Source organism: Electrophorus electricus, chromosome 10 (assembly GCF_041902795.1).
Source record: "Electrophorus electricus isolate QZ-2024a chromosome 10, ASM4190279v1, whole genome shotgun sequence".
NCBI classification, from domain to species: domain Eukaryota; kingdom Metazoa; phylum Chordata; class Actinopteri; order Gymnotiformes; family Gymnotidae; genus Electrophorus; species Electrophorus electricus.
In genome coordinates this window covers 32465777-32486236 of record NC_137506.1, presented here as the reverse complement: position 1 = coordinate 32486236, position 20460 = coordinate 32465777, and the positions used below count along the sequence as shown (strand labels likewise).

The 20460-nt window shown below is 45.6% G+C and overlaps 2 protein-coding genes and 1 long non-coding RNA gene across 10 annotated transcripts in view; 1 reads left to right on the top strand and 2 right to left on the bottom strand.

Annotated features, from left to right (window-relative positions):
• Positions 1-447: 447 nt before the first annotated feature.
• Positions 448-8614, bottom strand: malb (mal, T cell differentiation protein (MAL blood group) b). Of its 5 annotated transcripts, none has more exons than XM_027032813.3 (4): positions 8314-8614; positions 1753-1920; positions 1407-1550; positions 448-849 (listed from the first exon to the last, which is right to left on the bottom strand). In XM_027032813.3, the coding sequence occupies exons 1-4, from the start codon at positions 8398-8400 to the stop codon at positions 775-777; spliced, it is 474 nt and encodes a 157-aa protein (XP_026888614.1). In that variant the 5' UTR covers positions 8401-8614; the 3' UTR covers positions 448-774. The 5 variants fall into 5 exon arrangements, with proteins under 5 accessions (XP_026888614.1, XP_026888610.1, XP_026888613.1 ...); XM_027032809.3 differs by lacking the exon at positions 8314-8614 and adding an exon at positions 4048-4282; XM_027032812.3 differs by lacking the exon at positions 8314-8614 and adding an exon at positions 3530-3945.
• Positions 8615-8801: 187 nt separating this feature from the next.
• On the top strand, positions 8802-11457 carry LOC145659367 (uncharacterized). Its single transcript, XR_014125542.1, has 5 exons — positions 8802-8964; positions 9134-9200; positions 9511-9573; positions 9907-9972; positions 10150-11457. It is a non-coding gene; the product is annotated as an uncharacterized LOC145659367 (long non-coding RNA).
• Positions 11458-14079: 2622 nt separating this feature from the next.
• nphp1 (nephronophthisis 1) overlaps positions 14080-20460 on the bottom strand; it is a 13376-nt gene continuing 6995 nt past the window's right edge. Inside the window, exons 4-18 of one of the 4 annotated variants that reach the window (XM_035532853.2) lie at positions 19971-20072; positions 19780-19874; positions 19586-19628; positions 19406-19490; positions 18222-18316; positions 17968-18096; positions 17109-17183; positions 16883-16993; positions 16466-16548; positions 16248-16378; positions 16051-16153; positions 15155-15267; positions 14944-15017; positions 14754-14798; positions 14080-14485 (exon numbers count right to left, since the gene is read on the bottom strand). In XM_035532853.2, the coding sequence (XP_035388746.1) occupies positions 14237-14485; positions 14754-14798; positions 14944-15017; positions 15155-15267; positions 16051-16153; positions 16248-16378; positions 16466-16548; positions 16883-16993; positions 17109-17183; positions 17968-18096; positions 18222-18316; positions 19406-19490; positions 19586-19628; positions 19780-19874; positions 19971-20072 (1533 nt within the window). In that variant the 3' untranslated portion in view covers positions 14080-14236. Of the gene's footprint in view, positions 14486-14753; positions 14799-14943; positions 15018-15154; positions 15268-16050; positions 16154-16247; positions 16379-16465; positions 16549-16882; positions 17008-17108; positions 17184-17967; positions 18097-18221; positions 18317-19405; positions 19491-19585; positions 19629-19779; positions 19875-19970; positions 20073-20460 lie in introns of all 4 variants that reach the window. The other 3 variants (XM_035532855.2, XM_027032814.3, XM_081722335.1) reach the window with 3 other exon arrangements.

The window sequence follows — 20460 nt, the reverse complement described above, 5'->3', positions numbered from 1 at the left end:
TTCAAAGTACACAATCGTGTAAAGCACTGTTATTGGGCCACACACGCAGAACGGTAGGACCGTGACCTCGATCGGGCTCTGTGTTTCTCACATCCCCCACTCCCTGCATCCTACAGTGACTTCACTCTGCCTTCTGGGAAAATACAACCGGTTACTTAATACACTGTCAAATTGCACAGTTTAGCGTAGGTGTGTGTGTCCATGCTAAATAAATAATGGGTCAGTCGTATTATCAGGACAGGAGTCCCAAAGATGGTTCATAAAATATTTGTGTGTGTGTGTGCACAAGACGGGGAGAAACAATTGAAAGCTATGGAGATGGAGACTCTACTTTGCCAACTAACACATCTGTGCCTCGTGTGTTGTGTATGCTAATCGAGAGTTACTTAGGACATCACGCGTGTGCGGTATGTGTGGCACAAACACACGTACACACACAACACGGCAAATAGTTTATAGTTTTATTAAAACATGTTCCTTAAATTCGTCAGTGATGATGCAAATGTACAAAAAAGATGATTTTCTGAAGGTACAAAGGAAGTTTCATGCAAACCCATGTGTTCGCCCTCCAAAACTGTCCAAGTTATAAAAACTTTAAAAGTTTAATTGTGAAATATGAAACACAATTAGAAAGTGGAACATTTTAACATATAAATCATGTTGAATTGCTGACAAACCTTTGATTAGAATCAAAGACGACATGTACAGCACAAATGTGGAGGGAGTCAGAAATGACTCGCCAGGTTTTGCTGGTGGCAGCTCACATCCCAGTGCTCAGAAAGACTTCCATCGGATAGCAGACAGGACACAGTGAACAAAGTACAGCAGTGTGGTGATGTAGGAGAAGACCTGCAGAAGCACAGAACTCTCAGCACTGCACACACCTGTTACATGTACAGCACTTATCCAAAGCACAGCATGAGTAATGGAGGGTTATGGGTCTTGATCAGTGGAAACCTGGCAGTGGTGGGATTTGAACCAGCAACCTTCTGATTACTAGTCCAGTACCTTCACCACTGAGCTCCCATTCAATGCTGTGGTGGTGCTACGGTTGCCAGGCTGAGTGTTGGCAGTTTTCATCATAAGAGTACTGCGGACATGATGTGGTTGTAGGTGAGGTGCTGGGATGAGTAGATCAGGCAGTCGCTGATGAGAGTAGTGAAGGAGTCTAAAGGTGGTGGGTGTGGCCAGAGCAGTGTGACGTAACAGTCATGTGATCCCTGCTGTTTAAACTGCCCTGGACCATTACTTAGTGTATAAAACACCGAAAGATCAATGCATTAAGAGTGCCACATACCTGGAGGTCAAGGTGTGTGTGTGTGTGTGTGTGTGTGTGTGTGTGTGTGTGTGTGTGTGTGTGTGTGTGTGTGTGTGAGTGTGTGCACCACTGCTGCTCGGACACTCACCACTGCTGCGATGTCAATTTGGTAGTACCGGAACTGGTCAACCTGGGGTACAATGGTGGTGTTTTTCATGGCGATTGTTACAGAGGCGAGAGGCACAGAGGCACCGAAGTAGAAAAACGCTGCAGTGAGATGATATGCAAAGTCCTACACACACAAACACACACACACACACAGAGGAGCCTTCATTTTCAAATCAGTAGTCGCTACAAGCAGAAATATTGCATTCTCTGTCTAATACATGAAACTCACTTTCAACACTCATACTCACTTGCAACTCATTTGCACAAGTCCTTTAAACCTTTACTTATACGCACACACATTCGCGCACACAGCACTTCCAGCTCACCGCCGTGACCCAGCCAGATTTGTTCTTGTGTCCTCCGCAAGCGAAGATGATGAGCCAGATGAAGGTCATGACGAAGCAGAAGACAGACACGAACATCACCCAGCCCTGGGGAATCTCCGGTCTCACGTGAGTGGAGGCCACCAGAATCCACACCAGTCCACCGAATATCTGTAACACACGGTCATTTGTTACTTAATAACTTTATGCTTGCATGCAAAGATGCAGCTCTGGCCAAGAGTCCCTAACAACCAAGTCACCTAACAGCCAAGAGCGTAAGCAGACCCACATGCTCTCACTGTACACATTACCACCTGCACTCAGTAAAGATTACTCAGCTATTTCAACCAGTCTGAGTGAGTCCGTACACGCATGCAACTACACGATGACCTTTCAGCAAGGACTCCAAGCTGGGAAAAAGTGAAGAGTCATGTAATCTACTGTCATTATAGTTTATTTCCTAATGTACCCTTATAGCCCAAACCACAGAAAAGACACGATCCAACCAAAAAGACTTCCCTGTTAACGAAATGAGCCCGGTTATCTTAGAGAGAGGTTGAGTGCAATTGGTCTAGAGATTATTTCCTGTTGTTTACATTTTTTCATGCAAAAACATCTAATGCTGAACAGGATCGCTGCTCTCTGTTGCATATGAAGTCCGTGGAATGTAAATTTAATTATTTTCTAAATTATTTAATGTTCTTTTTTTTTAAACGTAGCACACTTTCTATATATTGCAGAGATGTGTGTGCCATTTTCATGCTCTTCATAAGAAGCCCAAGGTTTACTGTGCCCTTTTAAAAACGCTAATGTACGCAGAATAATTGTTCAAGTACTGAAACATTAACAGACATCTTTCAGCGCAACCAAATAGTTTTCTCATTATTCACAACAATCCATGAAAGTCTCTCTTAGGTTGAGATTGAACACCTGGCATTGTGTGAGTGGTTAGTGTTGCAGGTTACCAGAAACAATGATGTAACCAGTAGATATTAAAGTATTATTTAAATATTATATTAAAGCCTGTTATTACTAACATAATATCATCCCATGTTGTTATCAAGTGATTAAGTCTCATAGATTTGTGATTTCTCAGTGATCTGCATCTGCAGTGCTCCTTTAAATAGGAATATCTCTCACCAGTATATCTTTAAGTGGGAATATCTCTCACCAGTATATCTTTGGATTTAGGAATGTGCTGATGGAACAGGGAAAGGACTTCAGGGTTAACTGAAGAGAGGAGAGAGCGCCATTTAACGTAGTCCTTCTTCTGCCTTCATGCCGTTTCCACAGAAGACCCCCTTTAAAAACCATGCTGTAGATAACAAGTGATACGCTTAAGTAAGGACTGCAGGTTATGTACCCTGACGCTTTTCCTACATGAAGGCTTCCAGTTTGGACATCTGAGAGCCCAACATTTAAGAACAGGCTACATTATTAACACCAGCGCGGCGAAACGGACGACCTTCACACCGACACGCCAGGTGCCAGTGTGTGTGTATGGAGAATATCATTTAAACATTGTCTGTTCATCTTGAAAATCTACTTGGACATTTTTTCTGCCTCTTCATCATGCAGTGTATGACTTTTTTTTTCCAACGACAGTGAAAGTTGTAGATGAGCTTTCTGTCGATATCTGCAGTATTGTTACACATAGTTCCGTTACCAGAAAAAGTCGCTCATGTTTTTTAACCGCATTTTCCTTCAAACCTGGGACATATAAGGTGAACAATGTTCTCCATTTTAGCTTTAAAAAGTGATGATGAAAACTTTGCTTTACCCAACAAAGTGCCTTCTTACTCCTCGTTATCATCTTCCACGTCTGAATACTCCGTGACAGGTACGAGCCCAGTCAGCTGCTCCCAACGCAGCACGAAACCGCGACCATGACTAACCAGCAACGTTATACTTTACGCATCGAGGCCATGCGAGCGAGTACGGTGTATTCTGAGCGACCGTGTGTGGATAGGCGGCTTCTCTTCGCCACGGTTCCCCAGGAGTCAAAGGCACTGGGACCAGTGCAGACGTGTGCCTGCGTGACGTTAATGAGGACCGTTTAACAACGCCAACACATGTGGCGCAGCTCCAAACCTCTTACGATGACACCAGCTTTTCACACTTCCAGAAGTTTAATCGCTTTTCACACTTCCAGAAGTTTAACCGCAAAAAGCCTTTCATCACTCCATCACACTCCAACACTCTCATCACTCCATCACACTCCAACACCCTCGTCACTCCATCACACTCCATCACACTCCAACACTCTCGTCACGCGCTCCGCGAGCCCCGTTATCCTACCAGTTCGGGCACGAACAGCATGTCTGGCGCGCTGGTGCATATCCCAGCCCCGCTGGGCAGGTTCCCCATCGACTGCGCCGTCGCCGCTGCCATGTCCGCCAATCCGCTAGTCCTCGCGGGAGTGACTTAACGGAGCTGTAGGTGCGCCTTTTTCAGCGCGCGCGCCGGACCGGAAAAACCTGCTCGGGCTCGGGACACTTCGCTTCTGGTCACACCCTGCAGGTAACCGTGACCGGCGCGGCCGTTTTCTGCAGACGCGTGAAAGGCGAGCCTGAAGCGGCCAGGGCGTGGTGGCGGAATGCGCTAGGCTGCGCGTGTGACCACTTACCTTCATCTCCCACCGTGAGTGCGCGCAGGCAAGGATATCGCTTTCACCGACTTAGCGCTTAACTTCCGTCGTATTTCAAGTATTTATTTTCTTTCTCACTTTATCCTTCACTTCCACAAAAACATTATAATCAGAACCAGTCAAATAAACGTACAAAATATATTTATTCAGTATATAGTTTCTACAGACACACAAAACACTAGTGGTTTCAACTGTATATGGAACATGTGAACTGTCAAAATATAAAGCCATATTTACAGACTTCATCAATCAAAAATCAAAAGTATGGCAGAAGTTTTCCTCAAACTCCCCCCAGTCCTGGAGACTAACAGCACAGTTCTCACACTGTGACGGCATGCTCCTTCAGAGGAAAGCACATGTGGGTTACTTCTCACAGGTTTGCAAAGGGCCAAGAGTTGAATTTGGGGAACGTCAGCCTCTGATTCTTTCTATAGCTAGCTCTGCTCTAAAAGCTGGAGTGGACAGGGTTCGGTGGAGGATGGGTTATTGGTATAGTCAGCAAGTCTTGCTATTTACTTTTCATTTTTGGCGAGTGGTTTGGCATCTTCAGGAGGATCTGAAGCGGATAATGGAGAAGACGGCGTGGATGAAGTATGTCAGCGTACACAAGTACGCCATGACCTGAAGACACACCAGAAACGAATATACGTGTAATTAGCACACACAGCTCCCTCACCTCTACTGTGCTGTATTAACTCATTATCCTCCACATTCCTTTAACAAAACACTGATTGTGTGTAACGTATGGTAATACGCTGAAAAGATAAACCATAAAGCATTTGTACTTGTGCGTATGGAGTGCATTTCTTACCACAGCAGCAATGTCTTCCTGGTAGCTTTTGAACGTGGCGAGGTTTAAGTCATATAATGCCTTAACGTCCTGGGTGGCTATGGCCAGCGCTACTGCTGAACCCAGCTGGAATATCACTGCAATTAAATGATACCCGACGTCCTGTGAAAGAGGCAAACGAGAGATCATCTTAAAAGGCTGCTGCTGCCAGTCTGCAATGCTTCCTGGCATCCCACGCATTTATTGCTGTGATTGTCTGTGTGTGTTTCCCACTTCTTCACTTTTTCATCATGTTCTGCTCAGCTGGGTCTTCACCATTAGAAGAGACGCAGCAAAACTCAGATCGCGGGCTAAGCTCTTTCTCTTTAGTCCCTGTGTTTGTGAAGCAGCGTTCTGCAACGTCTATCCTGGAAGGCCTGGACTCAATTTCCTCCCAGAAGCTTTAGCAGTTTCACGTTCGTCATAGCAAGGCCGTCGCATGGCCGTGCAGAACTGCAATGCTGGCTAACGCTTTACTTTTCACCACCACTGTTACATGGCACTTATACTGCATGCAGTACACAAAGGAATAAAGTGTAATAATAGATTTATTCTCTGCGCTCCCTTTGTGTGCATATCTACACTTCGTACCTATTCTATAAGTATTAAGTAATTATGTAAGATGTTTCATTTCTATCGATCGCCTGGTGCCCTTTGTTCCTGTGTGTTACCCTGTAATTTGTGGTTGGGTCAGGTTGAGTGTGATTACCAGGCCAGACCAGACAGAGCTCTGGTTCGCTCCACAGATATAAATGAGGAAGAAGATGGTGGTGAAGACGAAACAGAAGATTGCGACGAACATCACCCAGCCCTGAGGGTTGGCTGGATTTACCTGGGTGGAGGCCACCAGCGTCCACACCAGCCCACCAAATATCTGTCAAAGGGATTAACTGGTCAGAACACTGCGGATGGGCTCCCACGCATGTGCAAAGAGCCCAGACATCCAAACACATTCACAAAACTACCAACATGCACAGGAATTCACTTCCACTTTTGTACTGTTAAAACTAAGTAAACAGACAAACACACAAAGTTAGTAAATGTTTGACTTTAAATCTTTTAAAAGCTGTTGAAAGCGGTTACATTTGAACTGCGACAACCAGATATGATTTTAGGGTGTATGTAAGACTTGATTCTTTCTGTAGTACACACAGTGCTCTCATTGTGTACAGTAACAATAGCAGAGTTGCTGAGGGCCGTGGCACATACAAGCGTCTAACACACAAAAGGCTCCACCTTACACAAATAATAACTTACAGGCAAATGGGGTGTTTATGTGTACGATAAAAGACCAAAATCCATGACCATGTACACAATATAATCGCATCCCGATTTCAGTCTTACGAGAAACATCCATCACTTGTTTTGGCATATCTGCTATCTGACTCTGCGCTGTTTGCTTTGGTCACATGGTCAACGCGGCTTTGAGAGTGCTATTGTCACACCTCCCTCCAGGTTGGCCGACCTGCACGTCAGATATCTCATTATGCATGTATATGGATTGTAATATAATTATAATATGTATCGTTTCCAGGCACACAGCCTGACAGTTGAGAACATCAAGACTGTTTAATGACAACATGCTGACGTTACATGTAAGGTACTAAAATGAAGGATTCTGAGGTCAACCTGAGAAAAAAAAAAAAAAAAGTTTACATAAAGTACATTCACTAGCCACTTGTATTTATTAGAAATACCATCTGTGTGTGCAGTTAGAGACAGTAGTCCATCAACTGACATGCAAACGTTACCATGAATGGTCAGTTTTCTAACGCTAATCCTAACCCTAACCCGAGTGATAATCATTTTCTGTGTAGTGGTAATGAATGCCTGATAAACTCCTCAGTGAGTGTACATCCAGGGTGCTCTGAATGATTATAAATAAGGGCTTCTCACAATACTGCACAAGGAGTGTATACAGAATTATACCGAAACTTGTGAAGTATCACTAGGTGTCTTAGTTGGTCCCCACCCAAAAAAGTGCCCCTTAAAAACCCTTGGATGGATTTTTCCTAAAAATTTCAACATTCTGCGTTCACTGTCAGATCTGCAAGTCGTTTAGTAAAAGGTTCTGAACTAAAATGACAACCGTGGCGTAACGAGATGTGAAGGAATTTTCACCTTGAGCAGAAGTACTTCCAAAAAAACAAACAAAACCCCACCCACTCAAGACTAAAGCAGCAGATTTCACGGAATTTTAGTTGTTAGTGTTATTATTTTGCTAGTTACAAACAGTTATAGTTAGTTTTTTTTTCCATTGATAACAGAAATGCCATTGTAATCCAAGCTGAAATCCCAAGAGCAACATGCATCACGTTATGTTGTTTTGTTAAAATAGTCACAAACATAACAGCACTGAAAGTATTTTGCCAATAAATTTCTAGAACGGTTTTCTCAAGAAAAAACACATTACCATGTACTAAACAAAAAAGGAATATCAGAACAATGATCAAGAAAACTGAAATTTGTTTTTAAATGTTGAATTCTGTTCTGTCAGCTGTTACTGTAAAAATCCGCTTCAATGACGAGTCAGGTTATTAAGACACCTTAGCAGAAAGTAACTTTTATGTTTTACTTGTTAAAATAATATTTACACTTACAAAATAATTTTGTGCAATTTACATATTATTATCTGTTCAAAATGTTAATTGATTGTAGTCATCTGCGTTTGTTTGACTGTAGCATGGAGAACAGAACAGTCATCAAGGGACATTTTGCTTGTTATTTTGCTAAAAAACACACTTTCATCTACAGTTTTGTAAAGACTCAGTTCTTTTCATACTGTTTAGACTCAGTCTTGATCCTAGGATGCTGCTTCTCGAGTCTTCTAGAGTATCGAGTGATGTTCACAGTGCCTTGGTTTAAGACTGGAAGGCTCTGTGTTCCTGCTATGTGCCTTCCCTGATCTGAAACGTCTCTAGAACACCTCACACAGTGCCCTCCACTGATCCACTAAGCTATGAACTCGAGCCTGGTTCAGACTGTAATCATGGTTTAAGTGTTTAATCATCTCATTAAGGAGCCCTTTCCCTGTGCGCCTGATCTCCTGCCCAGCGCGTCCGGAAGTGACCGTCTCCTGTTTACTTACGAACTCCAGGATGAAGAGGATGTCGGGCATGGTGGTGAACACCTGACAGCCACTGGGAAGGCCACTGCCGCTCACCGAGGGGGCCATAATCCTCACAGTCAAGCCTGTACACGCACGCAAGACTCTCTTTTAGGTGTGTACGCCACCAAGGATGACAGCAGAGCTCAGTGCTCAGGGTGTGCGGGGCTTTTTAAAGCGTTCTCCCCTCCTCCAGACCTTTGTTTGGTTTCGTTAATTCGTTTTCATCTTTTGAGTTCCACCTCTTTGGCACCCCTTTGTTGTCTTGTTAGTCAGATGTCACTTTCTTGGACTTGTTGAGAGAGGGACTGGTTTGATGAGAAAAGCACATAATGGCATGTTTGCACAATACAAGCAATGGCAATGAGTGCGCATGCACGTGTGTGTGCTGGTGCTCGCTGCTTCATCTGGAGAGGCAGGGGGTATCATCTAAAATTAGGGAGGTTGTACACGTCAATATTTAACAGAAAAACAGAGAGTCCATTTAACAGAGGCCAATCTTTCCTCCAGGGCGCTTCATACGACCATCCGTGCCGCTCGGGCAGGCTAATGTACAACCCCAGGCAACCACACCGCCCTCTGCCTGCTCACTCAGAGCAGGTTGTGGGGGGGAATAAAGTTTACTGTTTAAAGGTAAAAGGTTACTGTTTTTGCGTTAGCCTTGCCATGCAAGTTTAAGGATGTAATCATCTCATATGTATTACAGATTACCACAGATTATCATTTACCTCAGATTGCGAGGACACAAACTTGTGTGCTGTTTTATTTATGTTTTTTGTGTGTATTCGTCTTTTATTAACAGAGATTATTCCATGTGGAGCAGTTGTCAGCCACATCATGTAAACTGGATAAGTGTAGGATATTGCTAGGTCTGTGTGTGTGTGTGTGTGTGTGTGTGTGTGTGTGTGTGTGTGTGTGTGTGTGTATCTATGTATGTATGTATGTATGTGTGTGTGTGTGTGTATGTGTGTATATGTGTGTGTGTGTGTGTGTGTGTATATGTATGTATATGTATGTGTGTGTGTGTATGTGTGTATATGTGTGTATATGTGTGTGTGTGTGTGTGTGTGTGTGTGTGTGTGTGTGTGTGTGCGTGTGTGTGTATATGTATGTATCAGTGTGTGTGTTTGCGTGTGTGGAAGGTTGTTTTATGTACCTATAGGGTTGCTCTCTTCACAGATAACACTTGAAAGAATGGAACGGCTCTTAGGTTCCGCTCTACTACCCATACAAATGGACTGGGTAAGTGCTGACACACATCCACTGAACCCCCTCCCCACTGCCCACCCCACACACACCTCCCATCTACCCATGGTTCTCTCCTCCCTGGTGTTGGTTTGACCGGTTCTTAGTGAAACACACCTTGGCATGATGAGCAGAAGAACAGCCCTGGTGTCTTCTGACATCACTTAGGCAGAGACACGTAGTTTGTTGTTCTTGGGAACGCGTTGCTCTCTCCACATCCCACACAATACCTGTTTGTTTTTCGCCAGGATCTGGTTACTCACAGCAACAATGTGATGCACATTTAAGAGAGTTTTATTTTTGCCTCTCTCTTTTTTCTATCTGTGCCAGTGGACATGTGTGATGTGTGAAAGGGTCAGACGTCAAAGCAAGCCCAGGGCTCCGCAAAGCTTAGAGGTCAGCTCCGCTCTCTGGACAAGGGAGCTCTCTTCCTGTGTACACATACTCTGGGGGTTTTCTACTTCCTGTCTGCCCTACTTCAAGTTCACATTTTCATATTATCTCACATGTTCAAATATCTTTTGATATGCAACTTTCTGTATTTTTACAATTGCTTTTTAATTAATAATACAGCAGGATGCAAATTCCATCAAGCCAATATTATCAGAGTGCAGAGTTCCCGTGTTCCCGAGTCCTGCCACCTGCCACTCAGTCGGAATTCCCTCAGTGTTCTGGATTCAGTTCAGCTCACTTTATGAGTTTGATACTGAGCACCATCTCCAGTTTTTGCTAAGCAGAGAAAAACGCCCGGGATTCGTCACCTCGTCTACCCGTCCTGCTGGGTAATGTTTAGCCTTGCAGATTCTGGCCTCTGGTTGCTAAAAGCTTTCACTGGGGGACATTCCCAATATCCGTGACACTGTCAAAGATTGTCACGCCATTAGAAGCTCATGCTAGAAAATGCCCGCTTAACCAATCTAACACACCCATAGCTGTCAGCCACCTGTAAATGTGCGTGGGGGAGCCTGTCCAAGCAGAACTTTACAGGGCTTGGCAGACACCAAAGAACAACAGGCTTCTGGGTGGCTTATTATAGTTCCTATCTTAGTGCATTAAAATGCAGTAAATTCCATTTAAGCGGCTTTAAGCTGGCAGAGGAGGTGGTACATGCCAACGTGGCAAATGACGCATTGAATTCCAGACTCCATCCCAAAGAAGGTATGTCATCTCACAACTCATCCCTTCACTCTGGTCATTCCTGCTGTTACATGGTTGTAAACAGGAAGTAGAGCTGTAATATAAAGGTGGTGCTGTCTCAGTGGTGAAGGTACTCCACTAGTAATCAGAAGGTTGCTGGTTCAAGTCCCACCACTGCCAGGTTTCCACTGTTGGACCCCTGAACAAGACCCTTAACCCTCCATTACTAAAGTTGTGTTCAGTCAGAATTGTAAGTTGCTTTGGATAAAATTGTCAAATAAATGTACTTCCTACTATGCTCTTGTCTTTTGAGTTAAAAAATACTACATATTTATGTATATATTAATGATTTCTGCATTTATCCTGGATCAGGGTGTGTTGAGAAGAGTTGTGAGTGAGTTTTTGGGTCATTGTTCACCGTTTCTTAGTGACTGTGTTGTGTTTAGAACACAAACGCTGCTGTCATCTTTGTTTGCCATCTCTCTTTAGCGGCCCTCTGTTTATCGTTGTTTGAAATCAGTGGCCATTTTTTCCCGCATGGACTCACTGACTATTAAAACCGTTTGATGGTTCTGTGACGGCAACGCTTTGCAAATTGTTGGAAATAAAGTGTCTCACTAACCAAGCACATATTATGTGTTTATAACTGTATCTCACATCTATATTAAAAATATTATGGCTTCAGCAAAATAAATGATCACACAATATTTATTTTGTATTGGCAGTGTTGTCGTGAGGAATGGATACACACTTGCACTCAGCGTGACTGGCATGGGGGTGTTTGCTGACACAAACCTCTGAACCTGTATGTGGTGTTTACAGAAAGTGATAAAATAGATTGCATTTTACTCACTCTCTCTTTTGCACTCTTTTGCATATGTGTGTGTTTTGGGCTACAACTCTCTTCTGTCACCACGGCAGCAGGCCACCTGGACGTGTTGTTTTACTGGCTTCAGTTTCTTGTGCCACGGTGAAATATGACCTCCTTGGAATCCCTCCCCTCTACACAGGTTCTGCCTGAGACTCAAAGTGGTCCAAAGACAACGGCTAGGATGTGGATGAGTGGCCACACCACCCAAAACGCTCTTACACACACACACACACACACACACACACACACACACACACACACACTCTCTCTCTCTCTCTCTGAGTAGTAACCAAAAACACATCATCACTGTTATTCAGTGTGGGATTGTCCACTTCTAACCATCATTTAGACATTTACCACTGTGTACACTTGAGCTAAAAGACATGTGTTAGCAAATACGACTTCTTGACTTCATGAGTGTGGTAGCAATTACAACAAGGTTATTCTCTAACACAGAAGAGGCCTCCTGTCTGGCCACAATAGACAACAGGTGCCATGAAACTTTAGCCATGAGGCTTCGTGAGGCTTAATAAGTGCTACAAGTCCCGAATTCGCCCGGGACGACATATTTTATCGCCCTCATTATTCCCTGGGCCGTTTAGTTTCTGGGCAGGATCCCCGTGGAATGGGCAGGTCTGGAATTCTACTGGCTAGGCTCTAAACAAAAAAAAAATGTTGTGGAACCGGTTCTGTTTTATTTCTCTATAAACAGTGGCAACCAGCAGGAAAAGGCAATTTATAGGTCATAGCCTAGAGTTCATTTCTTCTGTCTCCATTTTATCACGTTTTTTCCCCTCTCCTTCACACTGTTCTGTTTAATTCTCCCTTTCTCATATAATTTATTTTAAAAATAGGTAGAGCATAGAGAAATGGCTCCTAACAGCAGCACATACCATGTAGCACCTGTCAGCCCAGGTGTATATTTAGAGTAGCAGAGAGTGCACCAAGGTGCCTGGCTGGCAGCGTGTGGTGCCAACCACACCACCTCCGACCCCACCCTTGCCTCTGACACTGTTTTTCTCTACACTAACACACAAAGAAAACGAGGAGACAAGGTGCTTTAGGTAGGAGTCTGTTCACAACCATTTCAGCAGTTCCGGCCAAAAGCTACTGGGCTTTCAGTGTTCTCTGGCAGCGCGGGGGCAGTATGTGTGTGCCTTAGGCCTAAAGGTGTTCCCACAGGATGCGTGTGAATGCTTTCTTTGTGTTCTAGGCAAAACTCCTGAAGGCATCCTAGTTAGCAGACTAACCAGAGGTATTAGTCACGGTTCCAGTTACCCAGTAACTATGACACTCTATATATCCCGTGTATGTATGCAGGTAACCTGGTAAGATTAGAGCTGCCGGCCTTGTGTTACACCGCAGTACTGCAGACAGTATATGGGACATGTGGGTTGTGCTAGTGCGGCTGTATTAGGCTCAGCAGTATTAGAGCAGACGTTTCATGAGTCTGTCTCACTACTCTGTGGCATCAGATGGGCTACAGACTCTCAGTACACACCTACAATATACAGAATGTATGACCAAGTACAGAAAGTTTGAATTATGCATGATACCACAGGCAGTGGGGTCTCAGTGGTGAAGGTACTGGACTAGTAATCAGAAGGTTGCCAGTTCAAGTCCCACCACTGCCAAGTTTCCACTGTTGGGCTCCTGAACAAGACCCTTAACCCTCCATTACTCAAGTTGTGTTCAGTCAGAATTGTAAATCACTTTGGATAAAATGTCATGCTGGGTTTTTGGAATACAGGATGGGATGGTAGAAACATCTTAGCAACATCAGTGTTCTAAGACCTCAGTGAGATATCCGTCTTCCTATAGCTCCTGGGTCTGGTCTCGGAACGACCGCGGCCGATCCCTAACTGGGTATGAAACCGTTGCACTGGTAACAAAGGCACAGCCTGAGCTGTCACACTTGTGGTGTTACTCACAATGGTGAAAACGAGGGTGTGTTTGGGCGCCCTAATGTTGCTCTTTCAACATTTGGTATTAAGCCACAGTCTTCTGCCACCCACCTGTTGTTTTATGTCCCTTATTTGGGAACTTTCGGTGAGGCGTGTGCACAGTAACGCGCACTGCATGCGAGGGTTTACCCAAACGGGTAGTGTGGAATTTAAATTAAAAAAAAGCGAGGCTGGACAAAAAGAGGCGGGGTGTGAAGGGGTGGAGACAGATGAAGACAGGTGGAGGATCATCGTGGCAGTGGGCGTGGCCTTTGGGGGGGGCGGGATGTTGTCTTAAAATAGGATGTTATATAAATGATCAGGGCCTTTCCCTGGGAGGTCAGCGTTCCTGTTCACATGCGCCCCAGTGTAACCAGTAGAGCAGGGTCCGTCCTCCACACGCAGGGACAGCTGAGAGCAGAGGGGCTCTCGGAGGCTCGGCGCTGGCCATCCGCATGCTTGAGGAAAACTATGGATACTCCGCACTATGAATATTATTTGTTATTTAAGATTTTTTTAAAGTAAAAATAATGGCAAAAAGAAGAACAGGTGTTCATTATTGTTTTTTTATTAATAGAGGAATGCAGATTAAGGAGTGGTCAGAATTTGACTGGATATGTTGAAAGTTTGGAGTCTTTCCTCAAGTTTGGTTTCATTTTGAGTTTTGTTTGGTCCATGAAATGTCCTGATCTGTAACTGAGCGGAGAGGTCAGCTCCAGGCAGAGGTCAAGAGGTCATAGGTGACCTGAGAGATGTCGAAGGCTTGATGTGTGTGACTGGAGGACAGCATGGTTTCCATGGTGATCTTCTGGGTGGGGCTGTAAATGAAACGGGCACGGCAGGTTTCCGCGTCTTCGTCGGCCCACAGAGGGGTGGGCATTCCCGCCACAAACAGGAGCGGGAAAACACCGCTCATGAAAACACTCTGGAAGGTCTTCTTCAGAACGCCGATGTCCTTCTGTAACACACCCAGACACACCAAAGCTCGGTGGCGGCTCAAATAAACACACTCACTGCATCCTGAGCACTGCAGCCATCCTCTGTGAGACATACTCGAGTTAACGTCTTCATAAAGAACACATATCTGTGTGTAACAAACATTACACAATCCACTCCAACCAACTTCCTTCTCCAGCACACGCACACTGCTTGCACGCACGCATGCTCTTACTCACACACGCGCATGCACGCACACACGCGCGCACACACACACACACACATTTTACCTTGTCAGACCTCTTCAGGTTGTTTTCCGCCTCCACCCATGACTTCTGGGAAAATTACAGACGTACAAAAGAATCTCAGTGACACAATTTGACACATGAGTAAATTTAATGAGCCATTTCTCTTAATGCAGTCTGATTGCATCTATGTGTACGTATGCGTGTGTGTGCATGTGTGTGTGTGTCTCCACACCTTGAAAGCATCCATTAGGTCAGTCTGATCCAGAACCTCAGGGAAGGTCGCTAGAACCGAACTGCAGATCAGATCTAGAACACAAACGCACCTCCACTAGTCAGGACCCACCGTGAGTGTGTGTGTGTGTGTGTGTGTGTGAGAGTGTGTGTGTGTGAGAGTGTGTGTGTGTGAGTGAGTGTGTGTGTGTGTGTGTGTTTTATATATGTACCTGCGTTTTGCATAGTGACCCTCTCCAGTAGCAGGGCGTCTGCGAGCAGCTGTCTGTACACAGCCAGCAGTGGGAGGGTGGACAGACAGCCCACTATAGTGCCAGGCAGCAAACTGGACCAACACACACACGTACACACACACACACACACACACGTACACACACACACGTGTACACACACACAAGTACACACACACCAACACACGTGTACACACACACACACACGTACACCAACACACGTACACGCACACATACACACGTACACACACACATACATGCACACGTACACACACACACACACACACACACACACACCAACACACACACACGTACACATACACCAACACACACACACCAACACACACACGTACACACACACACGTACACACACACACGTACACACACACACTTACAGCACAGGTCTTGCAGGCCTTCCAGAGCCGTGTGTGTCTAACTCCAGAACCTGAACTATTCAGGACAGCAACGCCAAAACTCTGGGCTCACACTGAACTCAGGTCAGATTTAAGGTAAACATATCTGATTTCTAAAAGTAAACATTTAACCTCCAGTCTGTGTTTCCAGTCCTGCTAGGAGTTTGTCTTTAACACGGCACACGTCTGTGTGTTTCTGTATGCACTGGTGCTCAGAGGGGAATAAGGGTCCTCTGCTGAGTTTCAGTTTCCCCCTCACGCTGTCTCAAGTGAAATACAAATACCATTGAACTGAACTAAAACTGAGTGCTGAACTGGGGTCAGTTATAAACATGTAAAAGGCAAATACCTAAGATAAAATGACTAGTGGAAGCTGGCCCTGGGTCAGATAAGATACTTGATTGATATGAGACAAAAAGAATGGCGTACAGAATCGTGTGTGTGTGTGTGTGTGTGTGTTTGTACTTGAGTTGTTCTCTGGTCCGCGTGTTTGGGGATTTGATGTTAACTCTGAGTTTTGGTAGTTTCCTGGACATTAGCACCTGCTGGAACACACCAGTGTTACTGCCTGGAGGAAGAAAAAGAGATCAGAGTGTGTGTGTGTAAAAGGTAATCTGTGTGTACTACACACACACACACACACACACACACACACACACTACCTCTTTTACTAGATGTGCCATCTATATCAGCCTCTCTCTCATATGGAGTCCCTCCATGCACAGTGAGCTCGTGTGTTCTGCATGAATGGGCGCGCACACACACACACACACACACACAGTTCCATAACTCTCTTCAGGCACACAGAAACATGAACATTAGACGTGTTGAGGTTTATATTTGTGTATGATGATGACTCTGAGCGTGTGACACAGGGCACCTGAGAGGCAGGAGTGTTCCACTGTCATCCAGCAGTTGGAGGAATGACCACCCACAGCTCAGATTCCCCCTCTGCCCTGTGGACTGAAGCACAGCATAAGATCTGGGGCCTTATGCAGACTTTACGCCCCCGTGAGACTCTGAGACTCTGTCCTATCTGAATCACTGCGCTCAGGAGCACGTCAGCAAAGCTACGTTAGACATTACAGACACCAGATTACACCGTGTGTTTTTTCGCTGCGTTTTTTTCTGGCAGGATGCTAAATCTCGCTGAGCACAGCACAGAATCCGTCCAGTCCGGGCGTAACGTAGGGATAACAGCAGACCAAGTCAAACATTAGCACCCTGTGTAAGCACGACGTCGTAAGGACCCGTCGGGTTTCTCAGAGACCCATGCCCAAGTTCATGACATAATTACGTTTCTGACGTAGGTGGTGCCCAGTTCAAACAGGATGCCCAGGCCGGGGGACTGGGAGTCACAGCGGAGGAAGCAGTCTCCATCCAGCACACTAGGTCGCATACCACGGACCTGCCAACAAAGGGCTACAATGGTCACACACACACACACGTACTTCAGCACTTTACAGGTCCGACTGTGTGACTAAGTAAGTTAATGGGATTGTGTGTGTTGGTAATAGTGTTACCCGTGGTGAGAAACTCCAGGCTTTCGGACTGTTTGGACTGTATGCAGCTCTGACTGTGTGTATATTGCTCAAGACCTACAAGAGAAAACAAACAAGAAAAAAGTGTCATTTTTACATTCATACTCATAACCCTAATAATAGATTCTCCTTATATTGGATTCAACTCGGGAAGCAAAAAAAACACTGTTGATCGCACACTAATGAGCAGTACTGATCACACACTAACGAGAATTACTGATCACACACTAACGAGAATTACTGATCACACACTAATGAGCAATACTGATCACACACTAAAGAGCAGTACTGAGCACAACCTAACGAGCAGTACTGATCTCACACTAACAAGCAGTACTGAGCACACACACTAGTTCAAACACACCATTCTAAAAATCAGCGAGATTAAACGGTCACAGATGAGTCAACATGTGGATTGAGGTGAAAGTGTAAAAAAATCCAATCAGACAAAAGTCTGAACAAAACAACGTCTGAACAAAACGTCTGAACAAAAACTCCGCTGGGTTTGTTTTGCCCCGGTCCTCTTCACACCCACATCACTGTGGCAGGAAGGTGTGTTGGATTCCAGCAATAATTTAAATGTTTCCAACTGACCAGAAGAAGCTGGGACAATGAAGGGCTGTGGTCACAGAGGGCAATCATGCATGTCTGTGTGCTCACTAAGATAAGAAGTAACGCAGGTTAAACATTCACATCCACGACGGCCAGCAGGGACAAACGTGACTGGGCGTTTAAACAATAAACTACTTAGATATTTATATATAAGGAAGCCAAAGTTGTAGTGACAGTATCCAGTTACTACACGTGTGTGTGTGTGTGTGTGTGCATTGATGTTGATTACCTGAGTTCCATTAAAGGCACAGAGACGGATGTGTCGACTGAGGACCGTCAGACCGACCCCTGGGGGTGGGATAAATCGACAACTCCACAGAGTCAGTGTCAAACACACTCGAGACGAGTGGGGACGAACCTACACACACACACACAACTAAATGTAACAACTAAACCTTGAATATGTCCACTCATATTTACTTAGAACACTATTTTGCCCCACAGACAGGTGTGTGTGTGTGTGTGTGTGTGTGTGTGTTTTACCTTGCCAGTGTCAGGTTCCAGATGGAGGTCTTTAAAACAGAGCTCTGACTGACTGAGTTTTGGCTGAATGTAATGACTGGCCCTGTAAGACATCCCTGCGCGATAAACACACATTCATACCTGCGTTACAAACGTCAGCTGCCTTTTACCTGACCTCAGGACCCTGAGGATCGTCAGGCGACATTTACCTGACCTCAGGACCCTGAGGATCGTCAGGCGACATTTACCTGACCTCAGGACCCTGAGGATCGTCAGGCGACATTTACCTGACCTCAGGACCCTGAGGATCGTCAGGCGACATTTACCTGACCTCAGGACCCTGAGGATCGTCAGGCGACATTTACCTGACCTCAGGACCCTGAGGATCGTCAGGCGACATTTACCTGACCTCAGGACCCTGAGGATCGTCAGGCGACATTTACCTGACCTCAGGACCCTGAGGATGAGCGAAAGGGTGAAGTTGTTTACCATCTGACGCCAGACATCGTCACGCAGCTCTACCAGGTCTGTACACCCCAGTACACCCATCAAACTCATCAAACCCAACTGTCACCCAGCAAGTATAAGCTGGTTTTTGGCAAGTCACAAAACAGTGACCTGTAACGTGCTCCATTTTCCATTCCAGCGGCAACACCTCCATGACATATCATATGTATATATGTGTGTGTGTGTGTGTGTGTTCCTGTAAATAGCGGTGGTCAGTCCCGAGGACAAAGCTCACTGCTGGTACCCAATGTGCCTTCGGCAGGTAGGGGGAGAAGCATTGGAAACCAGGCCCTGATGCGCGTGCACACACACACACACACTCAACCACACCCTGCTCCTTCACACTGCGCCACGTCTTTCAGACACTTTTCTTCTTGGCCAGATGGACAGACAGACTTGGTATTTCCCCCAATAATCATCAAGTTTGTTTACTGTACGCAGTGTTGGTGTGTCGTGCTCTGTGTTGAAGTCACACAGGGTGCCTGGGGTTTCTGTCAGACCGAACTCTGACCCACATCCTGGGCTGCAACAAGCAAACCCAATCCCAGCCAACCATGGTGCCTCTCTGGAGAACCCAGTTACTCAACACGGTCTCCAGCGCTCCAGAAACGTGGAACCCCCCAGAGAGGGACCGCCGAGGGACACTGCTGCTCCCGTGTGCTGGGTGGAGGTGAGGGTGCTCAGAGCTCTGCACACACCTTCCTCCAGCAGACGTGACAGGGTGGAGGTTCTGAACCCTGGAGGGATTGCTCCCATAGCAGACAACACATCAGTAGCATCCATCTACAGGCAATACACACAAACACACCTCTGATCAGTACATTACTACAGACTGTGTGTGTGTGTGTGTGTGTGTGTGTGTGTGTGTGTGTGTGTACCTCAGTAACAGTCTTTCGGACACTATCCCAGTCTGATGAAGTGCTGGTTTTGGTGGGGGAAAAGAAAGCATCTTCACCGTATAAACACAACACTTATAAAACGCATATTAAACACTCCTAGCGTATTGCGTCAACCAAGACAAGGATTCTCTGCATTCACGTCGCCATCTTGTGGACAGATTGGGGCCCCTCACCTTGGTTGGACGTCCAAGGGTTCGTTTTCAGCTTCCCACTCTTCATCACTTTCCTCATCTTCGCTCTGCTTCTCTTGCTCATGAGATGAGATCAGCTGCAAGAGCAGAAGAACTTCAGACCTTCAGATCTTCAGGAAAGCCTGTTCTGGCGGCTTCACAATACGACTGTAGTAACATATCCGTGGACAAACCCTGAGGTAGTTTCGGGGGACCAGGCCCCTGTTGCTGTCGGAGTCCTGGACTAGCCACCATCCATCCTCGTTCTTCTGAAGGACTCTCAGAACATCTCCCTTCTGCAGGGGCCACAAAACACATGCACGTCAGCAGAGAATGTCCTGCACACAAACTGAAGGCCCTTGCTGTACTCGACTGCTGTCATGATGCATTCACTGAAATGTTGGCATGTTCAGACTGTGCTCAGACTGTGCCGAAAACAAACTCTGTGGCTGTGCTCAAAAGAAACACTGCCGCTGTGCTCAAAACAAAGACTGTGGCTGTGCTTAAAACAAACACTGTAGGCCTCGAAGAACGTACAAATGAAATATCAGGAAACCCCCCCCTGTCAGTCAGAGCTGTGACACTCAGTGTAGCCCAGAGTTCTCTGAACACAGCGTGGACAGCCCTGAGGGGGCGTGTCTACCTGGACACTGAGGTCTCTCTGTGGACAGCCCTGAGGGGGCG

Coding starts and splice junctions, on each gene's coding strand:
- malb (XM_027032809.3), bottom strand. CDS start 4,140: ATGGCAGCGGCGACGGCGCAGTCGATGGGGAACCTGCCCAGCGGGGCT. Junction 1,551..1,752: donor AATCTGGCTGGGTCACGGCG/GTGAGCTGGAAG, acceptor TTGTGTGTGTAG/GACTTTGCATATCATCTCAC. Junction 850..1,406: donor AAATTGACATCGCAGCAGTG/GTGAGTGTCCGA, acceptor GTGCTTCTGCAG/GTCTTCTCCTACATCACCAC.